The 16,114-nt window shown below is 49.8% G+C and overlaps 1 protein-coding gene across 12 annotated transcripts in view; it reads left to right on the top strand.

Annotated features, from left to right (window-relative positions):
• Window positions 1–16,114, top strand: part of KAZN (kazrin, periplakin interacting protein) — a 725,211-nt gene that overhangs the window by 696,290 nt on the left and 12,807 nt on the right. For all 12 annotated transcript variants that reach the window (XM_039508723.1, XM_039508720.1, XM_039508722.1 and 9 more), the window contains 5 exons: window positions 3,407–3,612; window positions 4,415–4,533; window positions 7,588–7,819; window positions 9,461–9,562; window positions 9,883–10,049. In XM_039508723.1, the coding sequence (XP_039364657.1) occupies window positions 3,407–3,612; window positions 4,415–4,533; window positions 7,588–7,819; window positions 9,461–9,562; window positions 9,883–10,049 (826 nt within the window). The remainder of the gene's footprint in view (window positions 1–3,406; window positions 3,613–4,414; window positions 4,534–7,587; window positions 7,820–9,460; window positions 9,563–9,882; window positions 10,050–16,114) is intronic.

The raw sequence follows: 16,114 nt of genomic DNA, 5'->3' as shown, positions 1-16,114 counted from the left end.
CACAGAGCGCCTCCTGCTCTTCTTCCCAGATCATCCATCCAGGCCTACGGGCAGCAAAGAGACGGGGGACAGCAATGCAAAGATGGGAGTTTTTTCCCAACGCTGTGTAGAATACTTAAAAACCCAGGTTGCACTGAGAGCGGCAGGGTGTTCCAGTGTGCAAATGCAGACACAACTATTGCTGATGCCCAGGCCTTTACTATTTGTCAAAGCCAAATGAATCAAGGAGACAGCAAAGGCATTGAAGCCATTGATTCAAACCAGGCCCCGAACCTGCCAACTGTTCCCTGCAGAAGCCCATTGACTTCAACAGAGCTTTGCACAGGTGCAGGGATCCACCCACTTACAGGATCAGGTCCAAGACCCCACATTGTAAACTTACCCATATGCAGAAGGTTCAAGCTGAGAGTTTGCAATGCACTCGCTCTTCGAAGCCACTTCCCCTCTGCACTGGCTGTATTAGTGCTCACACACGACACCTGTGCATCATAGTCAGTGGCCAGCTCATGCTCACAGCCCACCTGATAGCTACTGGGGAAATACACAGGCCAGTGGCCTATCACTCCCACCTGTGTGCTGCATGCCAGTCCTATGCAGCAATACAAAGCACTCACCTGGGTGTGTCCCTTCCTTTTGGGGAGTTATTGAACACTTTTAAAGAAGAGGAGAAGGGGAGTTTGTCTTCCCCTCAGCTCGTTATAAGGACAATGAGGACCCAGCTGAAAGCTGGAGGAAAGGCAAAGGAACATGTCCAATTTGCACACCGAGGAACACCGCTGCACCTGGCAATGCAGTTAAACTAGCTAAGTGCATCATGAAGAATCACACAGTAGGAGAGAACCATTGTCCCTTATCAGGGGACAAGGAACCTTGAAAACAAAGCAACTGTGAAGCTAATACCTAAAGAGGCGCTTAGTGCTGTCTGCTGCGTCACTGCACAGCTTCTGCCTACAACCTCGGCCTGCTGGGCTTCCCGCTAAGGATTTAAAGCCCCAGTAATGACGACTGAAATTCAGCTCTGTCCAGAGGACTGGGCACAGGGCCCATGCAACACTGACAGCCTGCCTGAGCCCTATCGCGAGGCCTGCAGTGTGATTCTCATGGGGCAGAGGTTTGTGCTCGCTCTCTGCACAGGGGGTGTGAAAGGCACTGTCAGCAGGCCTCAGGTTTGGCAACTGCCACGCAGGCAGGTGGAGGGACGCTACTGTGAGGACATGAGGTTGGTCCCACAGCTCCCGCCGACATCAGCCAGCTGGGTTGACAGACAGCAGGCGCTCAGCCTTGCGGGATGAGGCCAGGGGTGAAAAAATACATCGCTGGCAGGACGCTCATCCAGCCACATGGGTAGGCGCTTCCGACAGGGACCTGGGCAGCTGCGCCTAGTGAGGCAGGGTGGTGGTATGATGAGCTGAGCTGGGCACGGCATGGGGTGGGGAAAGGGGCAGGCAAATGCCCCGATCTCTTGGTAAAGATCATTCTTTCTCTTCTTCATTGCCGGGCATTGAGCTGGAAGGTATTTTTGAGAAGCAGGCCATATTCCTAGCCCATGGGCTGTGGGACGCACCCCGAGAGTTATTCCTAGGGACTCCCATCCCCACCAATCTACCCTCCCCCCTATGTATCTCATCAATCTGCTTTGCCTAAGATTATGGCCCGATAGCAGAACACCAGTCAATGCACAGAGCATCAAACCCTCCCCTGCCATCAGGGTATGCAAATTGCAGCCTCGCCTGGGGTTTCAGAGGTCCCGAAAGCCTGCTCAGCCCAGCCTGGAGCCTTTCCTAGCTGGTAATCAGCCTGATGGATGGGCAGCTAATGCCCTACTGCGTGAGTGATCCCTTGTGCGTGATCTGTCTGTGCCTGTTGGCGAGATGTCTCCTTGCAATAAGCAGCATTTGCATTTCCCTTCCAACCAGTCAGTTCTTGTCCTCTCCTTGCAGGAGCCCTGGGGTTTCCCTGCAAACAGAGGAAGAGGTTGTATGGTAGCCCGGTCAAATAACCAAACCTGGGTCCCGTTCCGGCAGCGTTTGGATTTGGCTGTGCCCTTGGCAGTGAGATGGGGAGCAGACCAGGGGCCTTGCACAGCTCCTCCTGCCTCTTCTGGGATGGGGCCGCAAGATGAGCCTTCACCGCAAGCCACACAACTAGAGCTGGGGCCCTGCACTTCTGGGGCACCCAACAGACTCAGGATCTGGCCTGTTCTCCCCTTCCCGCAACGGGACTAGCGTCAACTCGGCCACATGCCCCCTTCTAGAAGTGGCACTGGGGCTGGTGAGGGAGACGGAGTCACCTGACCCCCCTGCTCTGGCAGCGTGGGCCGTGCTTGCCTGGAGCCTTGTAAGGAAGGTCCGAGAGGGAAGTCCCCCTCGGTCTCCCCTAGCAGAATGGCTGCTGGGGCCGGTGCTGAGAGATGCTGCACACCCACGGGTTTCAACAGGCAGGGGAAGCGTTCAGCCCCTCTCGTGACCCAAGGAGGTGCCGGCACCAGTGATGGGCAGTAGATCCTGGACAAGGCCACTGATTCTGGCGACCAGGGGGCTGACTGTGCTGTCCCATTTTCCTCCATCTGGCTCTTACCTCTTGCAGCCACAAGAGAGTCAACACTTGTTTCCAATAAGGTCTTTAGTTAGGATTATGTATCATAGAATCTCAGGGTTGGAAGGGACCTCAGGAGGTATCTAGTCCAACCCCCTGCTCAAAGCAGGGCCAATCCCTAAATGGCCCCCTCAGGGATTGAACTCGCAACCCTGGGTTTAGCAGTCACTGAGACTGATGTGCGGTGATTCCTGTTAGAGAGGAGACGGGAAGGCTAACGGTCGGTATTTCAGTGCACTGCCTGGCTCCCTGTGGAGACGTTACTGGGCAAGAAGATCTTCCGTAAAGGGGTCAGGGCTGAAATTGCACCAAGAGGGTGGGCAGATGATCTGCCCTGATTAGACACTGGCTCACGGCAGGGTCACAGGAAGAGAGCTTTCAATCCCAGCCATTGTTGCTCAGTGCTTCCTACTTCCTTCCAGTACCGGCTAGTGGCGCAATGGGTCATGTCCCCCTTTAGCGGCTGGCCCGCATGAGGGGTAAGAGCCTACTATTGCTATCTGCTAGTGGAGTTACGGCTTTGGCTCAAGGCTTCGATACTCAAGGTCTGAGGCTCAAACCCTGCTGATGACGAGGCAGGGGGTTGTAAGACAGGTAATGTTAGCAGAGCTGAAGTGCTAGCCAGGTTCCCAGAATGTGTTCGCATCAGCCTAAGCCATGACATTTTATGTCTCCAGCAGCTGGGCCAGGTTTCTGGAGCTAGAGCCGCCCGGGGAGATTTTGGGACCATTCCTAGCTGAAGTGTTAGATCCCCGTGAGCCCCTTAGGCAGGGAGCCCAGCCGCATTTCCACCGTTTGCTTTGTGTTCCAGATTCCGACAGCCTTTCCAGCCCAACCCGCCTAAGCCTCAGCCTGTCCGAAGGGGAGGAACAGGTGGACCGGCTGCAGCAGGTGGAGCTGGTCCGCACCACGCCCATGTCCCACTGGAAGGCCGGCACCGTGCAGGCGTGGCTGGAGGTGGTCATGGCTATGCCCATGTATGTCAAAGCCTGTGCGGAGAACGTCAAGAGCGGGAAGGTAGGAGAGCGAGCTACGTCTCTGCTGGGGTGTCTGCGCCGTTGGTAGCAATCTGCTGTCAGTGCCAAAGCACGTGATTCCCAAACAACCCTCTGAGTGGCGAGGGGCTTCCAAAGCCAGCACTGGGGCCACGTGGCCCAGCTCTACCCCCTCCTCACTCGCAGCCAAGTTGTTCGGTGGGAAAAAATGATTTATTAGGCCGAGGGTTCCACAGTTAATGCAGGGGATTGTTATGTCTCTCTATGCCCTCTGATTGGCTAGCACGCCCCGACCTGCTCGGTCATCCCCCACCACACGCAGGCTGGGCACTGCTGAGGTGAGAGCCTTCTCCCCTGCAGCTGCTGCCATTTGTAACAGTTTTCTGCCTCGCTGCAAAGCTCGGCGTCCCCTCTTTGCCCTCACCCACTGTTGTTAGTTAATCTCTATTGATGTTATTTTTCATTGGTAGGCTTTTCCGTGATGCGCTTCCCTATAGGATGAATCATTTAATTCATCCTCACAGTACCTCTGGAAGGGTGGGAAAAAATCATTATCCCCATTTCACAGATGGAGAAACCGAGGCGCACAGACTAAGTGCTGTGCACGAGATAACAGAGGAAATTTGTGGCAGAGCCGAGAACAGAACCCAAATTGCCTGGGCCCCAGTCTAACACCTTAACCACTTCTTCTCTATAGTTTTGTTAGTTAACGCTGTAAAGCATTTTGGGATCTAGCGTATAAGAACCCATACTGCATTGCTGTTCTGTAAGTGACCAAAGTCAATGGCTGAGTTTTGTTGTTGGTTTTTTTTCTTGGAGAGCAGATGTTGCTCAGTTTGAGTGATGAAGATCTGGCGACAGGGCTGGGCGTCTGTAGCTCCCTTCACCGCCGCAAACTCAGGCTGGCAATAGAGGATTACAGGGATGCAGAAGCAGGCAAATGGTAAACTCTTCCTGTGGGCATTGGAATCCCACTTCCTGCATTCATTCCGTGTGTATGCATGCTTGTGTGCGCACACATATGTCCGTGTGTGTGTGTATGCACATGCCTGTATGTATGTGTACATGAGTATTAATACGTACATGTAGTAGTACATACATGTGTATTAATGTGTGCCTGTTTGTGTGTGTGTTATCCTCAGAAGGCAGCCAAAGTATCTGGAGAGGGGGAGAAAAAATAAAGAATGAGAGAGAGGAAAAAAACCAATGTCAGGGAAGGATTCTTACTGCTGTGCTCAGTGTGAGAGAAAACTCACTTTAACAAAACTGACACTTCTGTTTTGCATAATTACTTCCTTCAGTGACGTCCCCCGTCATTTTTGCTCAGCTAATTAATCAACACTAGCTCCTCACAGAGCCGGCCTGGGTGATTAAAAAAAGAAAGAAATCAAACTGTCTCCTGCATTTAAAGCCACAAAACCAACAACATCAATGCCCCGGTGAGCTTTCGGAGTGAGCCTGGCTAGCAACTCAGCAAAGAGGCTAGAGCAAGATTTTCCTACAATCAAATGACCCCAGTGGCAGCAAAACCAACAACTGTCAGTCTTGTGCCAGGACTATTATAGCCTAGAACTTTGGAATGGTTGTTGGCTGCATTGTATTATTCAGCTTCTCAGACGGGGGTTGCATTGCGGACAACACACGCCTGCAGTTTTCCATTCCTAGCAGAGAGTCATTATTTGCCAGGAGTGGAGAGAAGCACAGGGAAGGACCCAGACTCAGGGGCAGGACCCATCTCCTCTCTGCCAATGCAGAGGACCCCGGAGACAGCGAAACTGATGCTGTTCCGCTGCTCAAGAGTGGGATGAGATTTGGGAAGGCTGCAGTTGCACAGGACCTTTGCACCTTGCACGGCTCAGAGCTGAGCCTCTAGGAGAGGGCCCGGGGCAGGCAGTTGTGGGTCAGGGGATCTCTCCTACATAGATCTCCTGGCTATTGTACCTGTGCAGATCACTGGGGCTGGAGCCCCAGAAGAGTCCAGCCTTAGATGTGCAGCTGCTCCACTCCCTGGGGACAAGCACACCAGATCGTAGCGCAGCTCCCTGAGCTGGGTGCTGCTTTCCAGACTCTGCGTCTGTAGAATTGTCATGCCAGAGCGTAGACACGGCTAGTGCTTAACTCCCTTGTGCCTGGCAGCTCCAGGTCTGCAAGGACCTGGCTTTATGGGAACAGATGACTCCCACAGAGGAAAGCAATGACAGACATTAACTATTTGTGAATGGCTATTTCACCTGCTTTTTTAAGTGTTTTTCATTGTTGCCCACCAATGAGATTCGTTCTGGGAAAACTCTGTCTCCGCAGAGTAAGACAGAAAAGCAGCTAATCACCAGAGTGTGCTGGAAGCGACTCTTACGTTTCCTTACCAGTGTTAAGGGAGAAAATTGGAAGGATTCCTCTGCTTTGAAGCCAGGCTTTCTGCTCAGTGTCTGCTTTATTAGAAACTTCAGAGCTGGGAATAGGGGTGGCGAGGCTAGATTAATGAAGGATTAATTAAGCCTTTAATTAATTAAACTATTTAATGATGTGGCGCCAACTGCCACAGCAGCTGGGCAACTCCCATCTAGTTGTAAGTGAACAAACACAAGTCTGTGCCAGCAGATCACAGGTGTGTCTCTAAGGAAGCACGGGGGGTTATAGAGCTGTAAATACACAGGGCAAGCAGCATGAGAATCAGGCTCGGAGTTGCCTGTTTCTTCCACCTGTAATGGGTGGTGTTTTGAAGAGTGTCATCAGTGGAGGCCTTTAGTGATTAACGTGAAGACACGTCTCCTGGTGCTGTGACTCGCCCCCGTTTGCATTCCCTTACCACACATCAGGCAGACATGAGAAGCAGGCAGAATAGGGTGACCAGATGTCCTGATCTTATAGGGACTGTCCCGATATTTGGGGCTTTGTCTTCTGTAGGTGCCTATTACCCCCAACCCCCCGTCCCGATTTTTCATCGTTGCTATCTGGTCACCCTAGTGCAGAAATGTAGGCTCCATTACAGCAATGCTGGATTTGCCCATTCCATTGGGGGAAAAAACCCATGCATCCCCGTGTGCCTCACCAGTGGTCTTCCATGCTGCAATGCTGCCATCCTGTGGCTAGCTGGTGAGCAGCATGGGTGTGTGCCTAAAGGCTCCAGGGAGTCCTTTAAAACTATTGAATTATTATCCAATATTTATCCAATTATTCAGGCCAACCTGGATAATTGCACCCACCTCGTATTGGCATTTGTTTCAAAGGGGGAAAGTCGCAATGATCAACCCAGTGCCAAACCGTCGGCGCACTTCCTGCTTGGTTTTTAAATGTAGGGAGCAAAAGCAACTTTCCTGGTAGATGTTAAAGTGTACATAGAATCTCAATGGTGATTTAGGCCCTGATTCAGCAGAAGACTTAAGCACATGCTTGGCTTTATGCATGTCACAGCGTTCCCACTCCAGCCAATGAAATCTCTAGAGACCGTGCAGCAGTGGAGACTCACTATAACAGAGCTGCCATGTTTTTTGCCTGCCCAGAGCTCATCCCTAACTCACATTTGCCACACTCCCACCCCTTCTCTGGCATGCCCCCATGCCAGGTGGAGGTGGGAAACTCCTGGGGCTGGATCTACCCCCATCTAGCTTATCATAGACTCTCAGGGTTGGAAGGGACCTCAGGAGATCTAGTCCAACCCCCTGCTCAAAGTAGGGCAAATTCCAAGACAGTTTTTTTTAAAATCCCTGTTCCCTAAATGCCCCCCTCAAGGATTGAACTCTAAACCCTGGGTTTAGCAGGCTAATGCTCAAACCACTGAGCTATCCCTCCCCTCAGTGGGTAGTTCTCCTCCACAAAGGAATATTCCAGTGGCATAAAGCTCAGTGGCACAAAGTGACTGGTATGGACCAGAGAATCTGGCCCATTGTCTGCACAGCCCCCGTGCAAGGTATTTGCATGATGTTTAACACAGCGTAGCAGAAGCATCATGCACTTTGATGACCTTTCTTTCACCTCCTGTCTTCCTTACGCTCCACAGCTTGTCTAAAGCCTCTGAACTGGATCACCACTGGGTAGCCAAGGCCTGGCTGAATGATATTGGGCTGTCTCAGTATTCCCAGGCTTTCCAAAATCACCTTGTGGATGGAAGGATGCTGAACTCGCTGATGAAACGAGATTTGGAGAAGTACCTTAATGTGTCTAAAAAGTTCCACCAGGTCAGCATATTGCTGGGAATAGAGCTGCTTTTTCAAGTCAACTTCAGCAAAGAGGTGAGACTAGAAATGGTTAAAACAGATGGTTTGGTGTGCCAAACGATTAGCCTTTTATAGAATCATAGAAGATTAGGGTTGGAAGAGACCTCAGGAGGTCACTACATCTAATCTGACGTCCTGTATGATCATCTAATCTGACGTCCTCAGGAGGTCACCTAGTCCAAACCCCTGCTCAAAGCAGGACCAACCCCAACTTTCTATCGCTCCAGGCCAGTGCAATTCCTCTGAGTGCTCTCCATTCCTAGTTCCTGTCTCTAATAAATCAGTTACACTGGGGACAGTGCACCTTCGTCTCCCATTGGCCTTTTATAGAAATAGCCGTACCATGCGGCAACTCCAGGGAATGGAGATTTCAGAGTGTGTCGACTTTGCCGGAGCAGCCCTCACCTCGGGTTACCATACATCCGGGTTTTCCCAGGCATTGCCTCTTTTTTGATCCTCCGCCTTCTGTCTGAGTGGATTATGGGATGTTTGGGACTTTTGCAGAGCAGTCCTTGCAGGTCAGAAAAAGCCCCGATTGGTCCACATCCCAATGGTCCCTCCCTACATCCGCAGCTGATTGATCCATTCCTGATTGAGCCACACCTGCTGGATCCAACCCATCCAGGCCCCGGCTCCCAGTCCTGGGGAGGGGGTTCTGCAGGGAGGCGCTGACTGATGGTTGGTGATGTGTCCTGGGCTTGCACCAGCCTCCTGCCAGCGAAAGCGGGAGCGACACTGGCCCCCCCCCCCAAGAATGAAGCTGCAGGTATCCACCCTCAGTACCCCTCCCAGTACACACACACCCCTCCTGCACCCCCCAAATACCCCCTCCAGCACCCTCAACTGTACACTCCCTCCGACTCCCTCTACCTGCTGTTCCTCCAGATCCCCCACCCTCTGGCAGTGTCCTCTTTTTGGGAACCTATAATATGGTAACTCTGCCCTCTCCCCACCAGGCACATCCAAAACTGAGCCAGGAATAAAATAACCCCTTAGCTTGGGTGAGGAAGGGGCATGAAAGGGCTACACTGAACTCTGTTGTTGGGAGATTTGGGACTTGCTCAGGTAATGTTAACCCATTTTGATTCCCCAACAGCAAGTGATTCTTCTTCTTAGACAGCCGAATGGACGGATAGGTAGATACGATTGTTGTTTGCAGTGTTGTAGCGGTGTGCGTCCCAGGATGATAGGGACAAGGTGGGTGAGGCCATTTCTCTTATTGGATCAACTTCTGTTGGTGAAAGAGGCAGACTTTTGAGCTTACGCAGGTCCTGAAGAAGAGTTTTGTGTAAGCTGGAAAGCTTGTCTCTTTCATCAACTGATGTTGGTCCAATCAGATGCCTTACCACACCCACTATCTCTCTAGATAGTTAATTACATAGCAAAGGGAAATCATAATTCAAGACGTGATCCCTCCTGTTTGAACCATTTCTTATTGGCCTGGGTCTCAAATAATGTACTGAGCTGGTAGTTCCCTTCCTCCCCTCTGACTGGCCAAGATCCCAGCAGATGGGACTTCCGGATCTTAGGCTCTCCAAAGGCCGAAGAGGGCACAGTTCTGGTCTTTGCAGAAGACGTGAGACGTTAGGAGGGATCCGAATAAGGAGAGGGCAGGGCCTATTTTACTCTCAGTAATGTCAGCGTCGTTGTGTGTAGGTTCTGCAAGAACGGCGGGCTCGCTGTGAGACCCAGAATGTTGATCCACTTGTCTGGACAAATCAACGGGTGCTCAAGTGGGTGCGGGACATCGACCTGAAGGTAGGACCTGCTTGTAGGGAAGTGGCTTGTGGGTGCCGAGAGGGGTGCAATCATCAGGGAGGGGAAGAGTCTGCCTGGGCAGGGCTCAGTCTTTATCACTCAGATCTCAGGTGGGCATCGGAAGCATCTGGTATAGAAATAGCTGCACCATGGACAGGGTACCTGGGGCATGGTAGTCATACAGGATAGAGAAACCCGTCTGCTGCCCCCAGCAGCTGAGGCTGTGACTAGCACCTGCTGACTTCTTAGCATCTACCAAGGAGGGGGCCAGAGGTGTCCTTTCTTGTCAGGTAAATCCGTGCTCTGGTTGTTGCTTTTAGGAGTATGCGGATAACCTGATGAACAGTGGCGTGCATGGGGCTGTGCTGATGCTGGAGCCCACGTTCAATGCAGAAGCCATGGCCACAGCTCTGGGCATCCCAAACAGCAAGCACATCCTGAGGCGGCACCTGGCAGAGGAGATGAACGCCATCGTTAACCCAGACAAGTGAGGCCCTTTGCGGCGTTCGCTCACTGGCTCTCGCGGGGGGAGGGGGAGATTCCTGCCCCTTCTCCTCTCACGGACTCGCTGGGGATGGTGCAGCTCTGCTGGGGATGTGGGGGATGGGCTGGTGGGAGTCTGCAGCCCACCATCTGCATGATTCTGCACTCTGCAGATGCAGGGAGGTTTGGGGGAAGGGGTAGGACTAAGAGAGGAGATTGGGGGTAAGGCTGGCGGATCTGGCAAGCCACAGCTCCACCATTCACTCCCTTTCCCCCTGCATACAGAGGGAACAGCAACTGCGGGGGCTGCTCCAGCTTTCTGATGCCAAAGCAGCTGCAGAGCAGCCTGGGAGCGGACTCCTTGTTAAGCCACCAGCATGTAACTCTGGTCGGGCCGGATCCAAAGCCCATCCAATGAAAGTCATTGGGATACCGTCCCTGGACTTCAAAGAGCTTTGGGTAAAGCCCATTGCATGCTAGACGTCTGCGGCCTGATCATTCTAGCAGCTCAGGAACAAGTCCCACCATCCCAAAATGGAGTCAGTGGCTCCTGGGGCCATCCTCGAAGGAAAGCCGTGGGAGGGGAGTGTTACATTGTATTTCTTGTGTTGCACTGAATTTAAGAAGGCGGAATGCAGTTCCAAACACCGAGAGGCGGCTGCTGAGCTGAACTCCTGTCAAAAGGACAGACCTGTTCAAAGAGCAGGTAATTCTCCAGGCAGCAAAAGCCAAACGGCCGCTGAAATAGAAATCCTCTAAAGAACTCGAACAGCCAGAAGGACAACACACCTCCTTCGCTCCCCACTAAAGCACAAACCAGCCCATGGTCCTTTCCCAGTAGGACAGAGTCTCGAGACGACATATATATGTGCATGCAGCCTCCACAGAGAGTCATTCTTGAATACTGTACTAGGGAGGCGGGAAACGTCTGAGGAGGGCATAAGATGAAATTCGCCCCTGTGCAAAAGGCCAGCACAAAACTCCAAAGCTCAAGTCCCATTTACCATCATACATAGACCACCCAAGGCACAGCTAAGCTCTAGGGGTTTAAGTGGGATTTGGGTGGTGTCTAGGTCCTGTGTGGGAGCGCTGCACAGAGGTGATTTTCACCCATGGGGAGTAAGAGATAATTTTGCCAACTACATTCACCCCAATCTAAATCAACTGAGCCTTTATTAGAGCTAAAAATAGCCCAAACGCAGCAGGGGAGGGGATAACGAAGACTATTGATCTTTGCATGGACCAAAAGAGGGAGTCATCACCCACCCTTCCCCTGGTTCCTCTCCACTGCCAAACTCTTCTGATCGCAGCCTGTTCAATGGACCGTCTGGGACAGAAGAGATGGCTCCTGTGCTGAGTCCTACCCAAGGATGTCTGAGGAAACCCTGGAATCCCTCAGGCAGGTTGATGCTTGAACTGGGGAGAGAGGCAACTGATATTCCATATTTCATGAGCAACTGCCTCACACAGCCTTGAAAAAGAGGCCTGGCTTCTGGCCCCACCCAGGTGAATTCTGAAAGCACCATGAATGGATGGGGATTCCCAAGGATGAAGCAGGGACAGGCAACCTAGCATTGCACAGAGGCATCAGTAGGATATGGGCACCGGTGCCTCACTTATTGCTGCTACTCAACACAACATTTCTGTCAGCCCTTCTTCCCATGATGCCATTGGCAAGCCAGCGGACACCAGGATTACCTGCTACCTCTCATGTTTGGGAGCAATGAAGTTATTTATTGTCTACAGTGTTCAGTACCATTCCAGCTGAAATATCACCCCGGAGATCATTCTAACCACCTGCTTTTCTACCTTTGCACCCCAGGAGCACGAGGAATTGTCCATAGCAGAGTGTTGGTGCCAGGGACAGTGTGGACTTGCTAGGAGGAAATTACATGGCGGGGCTTGGTAAATCAAAAAGGAGTAGATTATCCTTTCAGCTAGGGTGACCAGATGTCCAGATTTTATAGGGACAGTCCCGATTTTGGGGTCTTTTTCTTATATAGACTCCTATTACCCCCCCACCCCGTCCTGATTTTTCACACTTGCTGTCTGGTCACCCTGCTTTTGGCTGCTAAGGATTCATCAGCATTCACAGCCCATTTTCATGTTTTTTGGGAGCTGAACATGTTTTTGGGAGCTGTGTGCTGGTCTTTGAATTAAGTTGATTGAACATTTTTCATAATGAAAACATAATGAAGCTGTCTGTGCTATTTCCAAGCAATCTTGTTAATGTATCTTGGTGATATGTCTGTTTGTCATGTTTCAGTAACATATTAAAATAGATAGGGAAGGAGTGTGTTCCGGTGATGACAGCAGGAGAAATGGGAGGCAGGACTCCTGGGTTCTACTTCTGCTCTGCCACTGACTCACTCTGTGATGTTGGGCGAGTCATTTAACTTGACTGTAAAGTGGCCATAATGATACTTACCTACCTCACAGGAGTGTTGTGAGAATAATATTTGTAACTTGCTTTGAGATATGCAGATGACAGTGCAAAATAGCATTATAGTATGTACATATTTATATATATTAAACAGCTAAATAAATCATCAGGACAGTTCATGGCTTTTAAGACACTTGGTTTGAGGAGGCCTCTGAGCAGAAGAATCCATCCATTGACCGTAGTGCTCTCAATTCATCCCTCTGCTGTGGGTGGTCCTCAGCTGTCACTCAGCTGCTCATGGGCTGGGAACTCTTTACAGGTTGCCATGTGGAATGATAAAAAGACACATCACAGGAGCTCCTTTCACTTTCTATGGGGAGCGTTCTCTTCCCAGTGGTCATTTCCAGTAGCTTCCATTAGAACCCTCCAGTTGGTCTCTGCTGGTTCTTACTGGTCTCTGTTGATTTCTACTAGCTGCTTATGTTTCTCTTATAGATTCCAAGGCTAGAAGAAATCATTGTGATCATCTAATCTGACGTCCTGTATAACACAGGCCAGAGAAATCCCCCAGAATAATTCCTTGAGCAGAGCTTTTAGAAGACATCCAGTTAGAGGCCAGCAAAACCAGCAGCCAGTACATTGCTCTGTTCCCACACCTAGTTGCCAACGGGAAGCAGAAGAAAATTTCTCACCCCACCCCCATCTCCTTAAAAATAAAAAAACATTTTAGTGCTGAGGATCTCTTACCCAAGCAGTGAAACCCTAGCATTGTGCCAGAGGGAGATAGCAGGAAATATTTCAAGAAGAAATTTGGGCATCTGACCAGTGAAGCATATGAACTTAAAACCAACGGCCATATGAATCATAAAGCACAGTATTAGTGCATCACTCCACAGCTATGAAGTCTTCAGTTAAAATCCTGATTGATGCTTGAACATAAAAAATGCATGTGATGGTCTTAACTTAGTCAGTCCTTTTGTGCTGTCACAAAGCGGCCATGCAGTATGTCATGACTGGAAGCATCAGCTTGTGGTTCCGCTTTCAGCTAGGTGAACAACAGATTTTTCAATTTGTTGATAATTTTGAAAAGTTGGAAAAAATTTGTTTTGGGTTGGAGCAAAAATGGAAATAGTCAATATTTTCAGTGCAACAAAAAGTTTAAAAAATCATTTTAGGTTGAATGAAATGTTTTGTTTTGACAAAACTGAAACATTCATTTTGAATTCCACCATTTAAAGATGTTTTTATATAAATTTAAAGGAAATTTGGGAACAGAAAGTCATTTTAAACCAAAATATCAACATGTTTCATTCTGAAAATGTCAAAAACAAACATTTTGTTTGTTTGGGGAATTTGTCTTTTTTTTTTCTTTCTGAAATTAACAATTTGGCCAGCTCAATATGAATTCACAAAATGTTTCAATATTGCTGAAGCTGTATTTTTTTAACTGAAAAAAAGTTTTTGTCTGAACAATTTCGCCCGGCTCGAGTTCCACTCAACATCTTCCTTGTGCACAATTTCAGGCTCTTTATCTTTCTTTTGTTTAAAATAAGGCTGTTGATGAAGAAAGCGATACTTCCCCAGCTACCCAGAGTTCTTCTGTTTGTAGTGGATGTTTGTCCTTAGTTGGTAGCCCAACTTATGTGGGCCAACCACTGGGGCTGGGGGCAAAGAGTGACATGGTGATGTCATGGGTTGGCTCTTCAGTGGTATAACCATAAGTCACCATATTACCAATAGATATAAAACACAGAGCTCTTTTCTCTCTGGGATACCGCCAGCCAACCCTCCCCTAAGGAGTGGAGATCCTTACATCACTGGATCTCTCTGACCGGGACTAGATGGACCTCATCTAGGTAAAGTGCTACCTTCCATAACCCTGTGCAGCAGGCCAGCACAACGTCTATGCACAACTTTAGTCTTGTCCTGAGGTGCATAGGTCTTATGTGGGCTGTCTGCATAGGAGCAAATTTCACCCAGAGTGAGGATGAATCTCTATCCTGGCTTCAAATCTATGGAACTGTTTGCTTTGTTCTGTAGAACCTTGCTATGATATTTGAGCTGCAATGGGTCTACAGTGGCTAAGATCTGTATCCAAATAAGGTTTCCTCAGTGTTTTATAACTCTCAACTTACTTTTCACCGCTTTCTCTCTCTCCAGCATAAGCCCTCGCTAACCATCTGTTCCTAATTCTGCAAAGCTACATTCAACTTCTGTTCAACTCTTTCAGTTTTCCTGTCGCTATGATACCACCTCAGTGCTTATCTTACATCTCCATTGTGTTAAAATCCTGGATGTCATTTTCTAAAGCTCTCTGCTTTCTTGATCATCTGGCTTTGGCCTCAAGATCTCGCCACCAAGCACAAAAGAACCTTAGGAAAAACTAAAAAAGTTCCTCTCCAAAATCCAGCCTCCGGTGATGGCAGCTAGAGCATTTTCTTTCTTCTTCAGCCAAGTTACATTTCTGAAAGTCAGAAGTGTATTCAGAGCAAGAAAAAGCATGAAATAGATCAGATCCTACTGTGGAAACACCCATGGAAGGCTCAAGAAACTACCTGGGAGTGACAGATAAGGAGCCCACTGATGGGGTGAAGGGGCAGCTCCTGGACTCTGAAACAGAACCAACAATCTCTGCCACTCTGGTTCCACTCTTCTGTCCAACAGAGTGGCCTCAGGACTACACAGTAGCAACCAGGACAAATCCCAGCAGGAGCTCATGCTACTTCATGGAAATCCTTTCCCATGCTCCCAAATCCTGTGCAGTGCTGGTGAAGGAGACTCTTGTGGGAAAGAGCCAGTGCTGCTGGATCTCAAGTTAGCATTTCTAGAACCGTTTTGACAGCTAAGTCCGATTGTGACAGATTATATCATCAACCCCCACCACTGCCTGTGGTGTTCACTTTACATGCACAATGCGGCTGAGTTACAGTTGCCATGGTAGCCAGAACGTTAGGTTTCCTGACTTTTCTGTGTTTGAAACCTCATCCAAAAGTTGCATGAATATAGTTATTTTCCTGGTTTTATATGAAACCATAGTCCCTTAATAAGTGACCAATCTTCCTCAGAGTACAAAAGAACACAATCAAAGTTGCTACCTAGCAGTTTGCTGATGAACTCTTTGTCAGCTGTAGATATCCCATCACTTCTGAGGGATCTTTGCTCAATCTTTGCTATCACCTGGCAAACCTCAGGTGAACTTTCGCTCCAGGCACTCAGTTTGAAAGCAGAGGCACATCATTAAAAAATGATCCTTTGCTGTGGAAAGAGTCCAACAGGTTAGAGTCACCTAATTAGTTTGCAAGAGATTGTGCAAAGGTTCTAAAAATGTCTCTCCACAGCTGCAGGGCCCAGGAGCAGATTTACCATGAAACAGACTGTATGGTGGCACGGAGCCCTCAATGACAGAGGAGCCCCCCAAAATGCAGGACAAATCTCATCTGACAACCTGCCTCTGAGTCCTGGCTGGCGGTGCAGCCACTCCCGGAAGCGGACGGCTTCTGGCACATCTCTGCACACCTCTGGTAGGGGGGAAGCGTTTCCACACCCTGCCCCCATCCCGGGCAGCACATGGAGACCCACTGCTCCCCTCCCCACAAGGGGCACACAGAGATGTGCCAGCAGTGCTAAGGCAGCTCCCTGCCCACTCTTCTTCTCTCCCTCCCTCCGTGCCACGCCACTCCCGGAAG

This window comes from Mauremys reevesii, linkage group 21 (genome assembly GCF_016161935.1).
Source record: "Mauremys reevesii isolate NIE-2019 linkage group 21, ASM1616193v1, whole genome shotgun sequence".
Lineage (NCBI taxonomy): Eukaryota > Metazoa > Chordata > Testudines > Geoemydidae > Mauremys > Mauremys reevesii.
The sequence above is the reverse complement of the archived record's forward strand: the minus strand, read 5'-3'. Positions and strand labels throughout refer to the sequence as shown.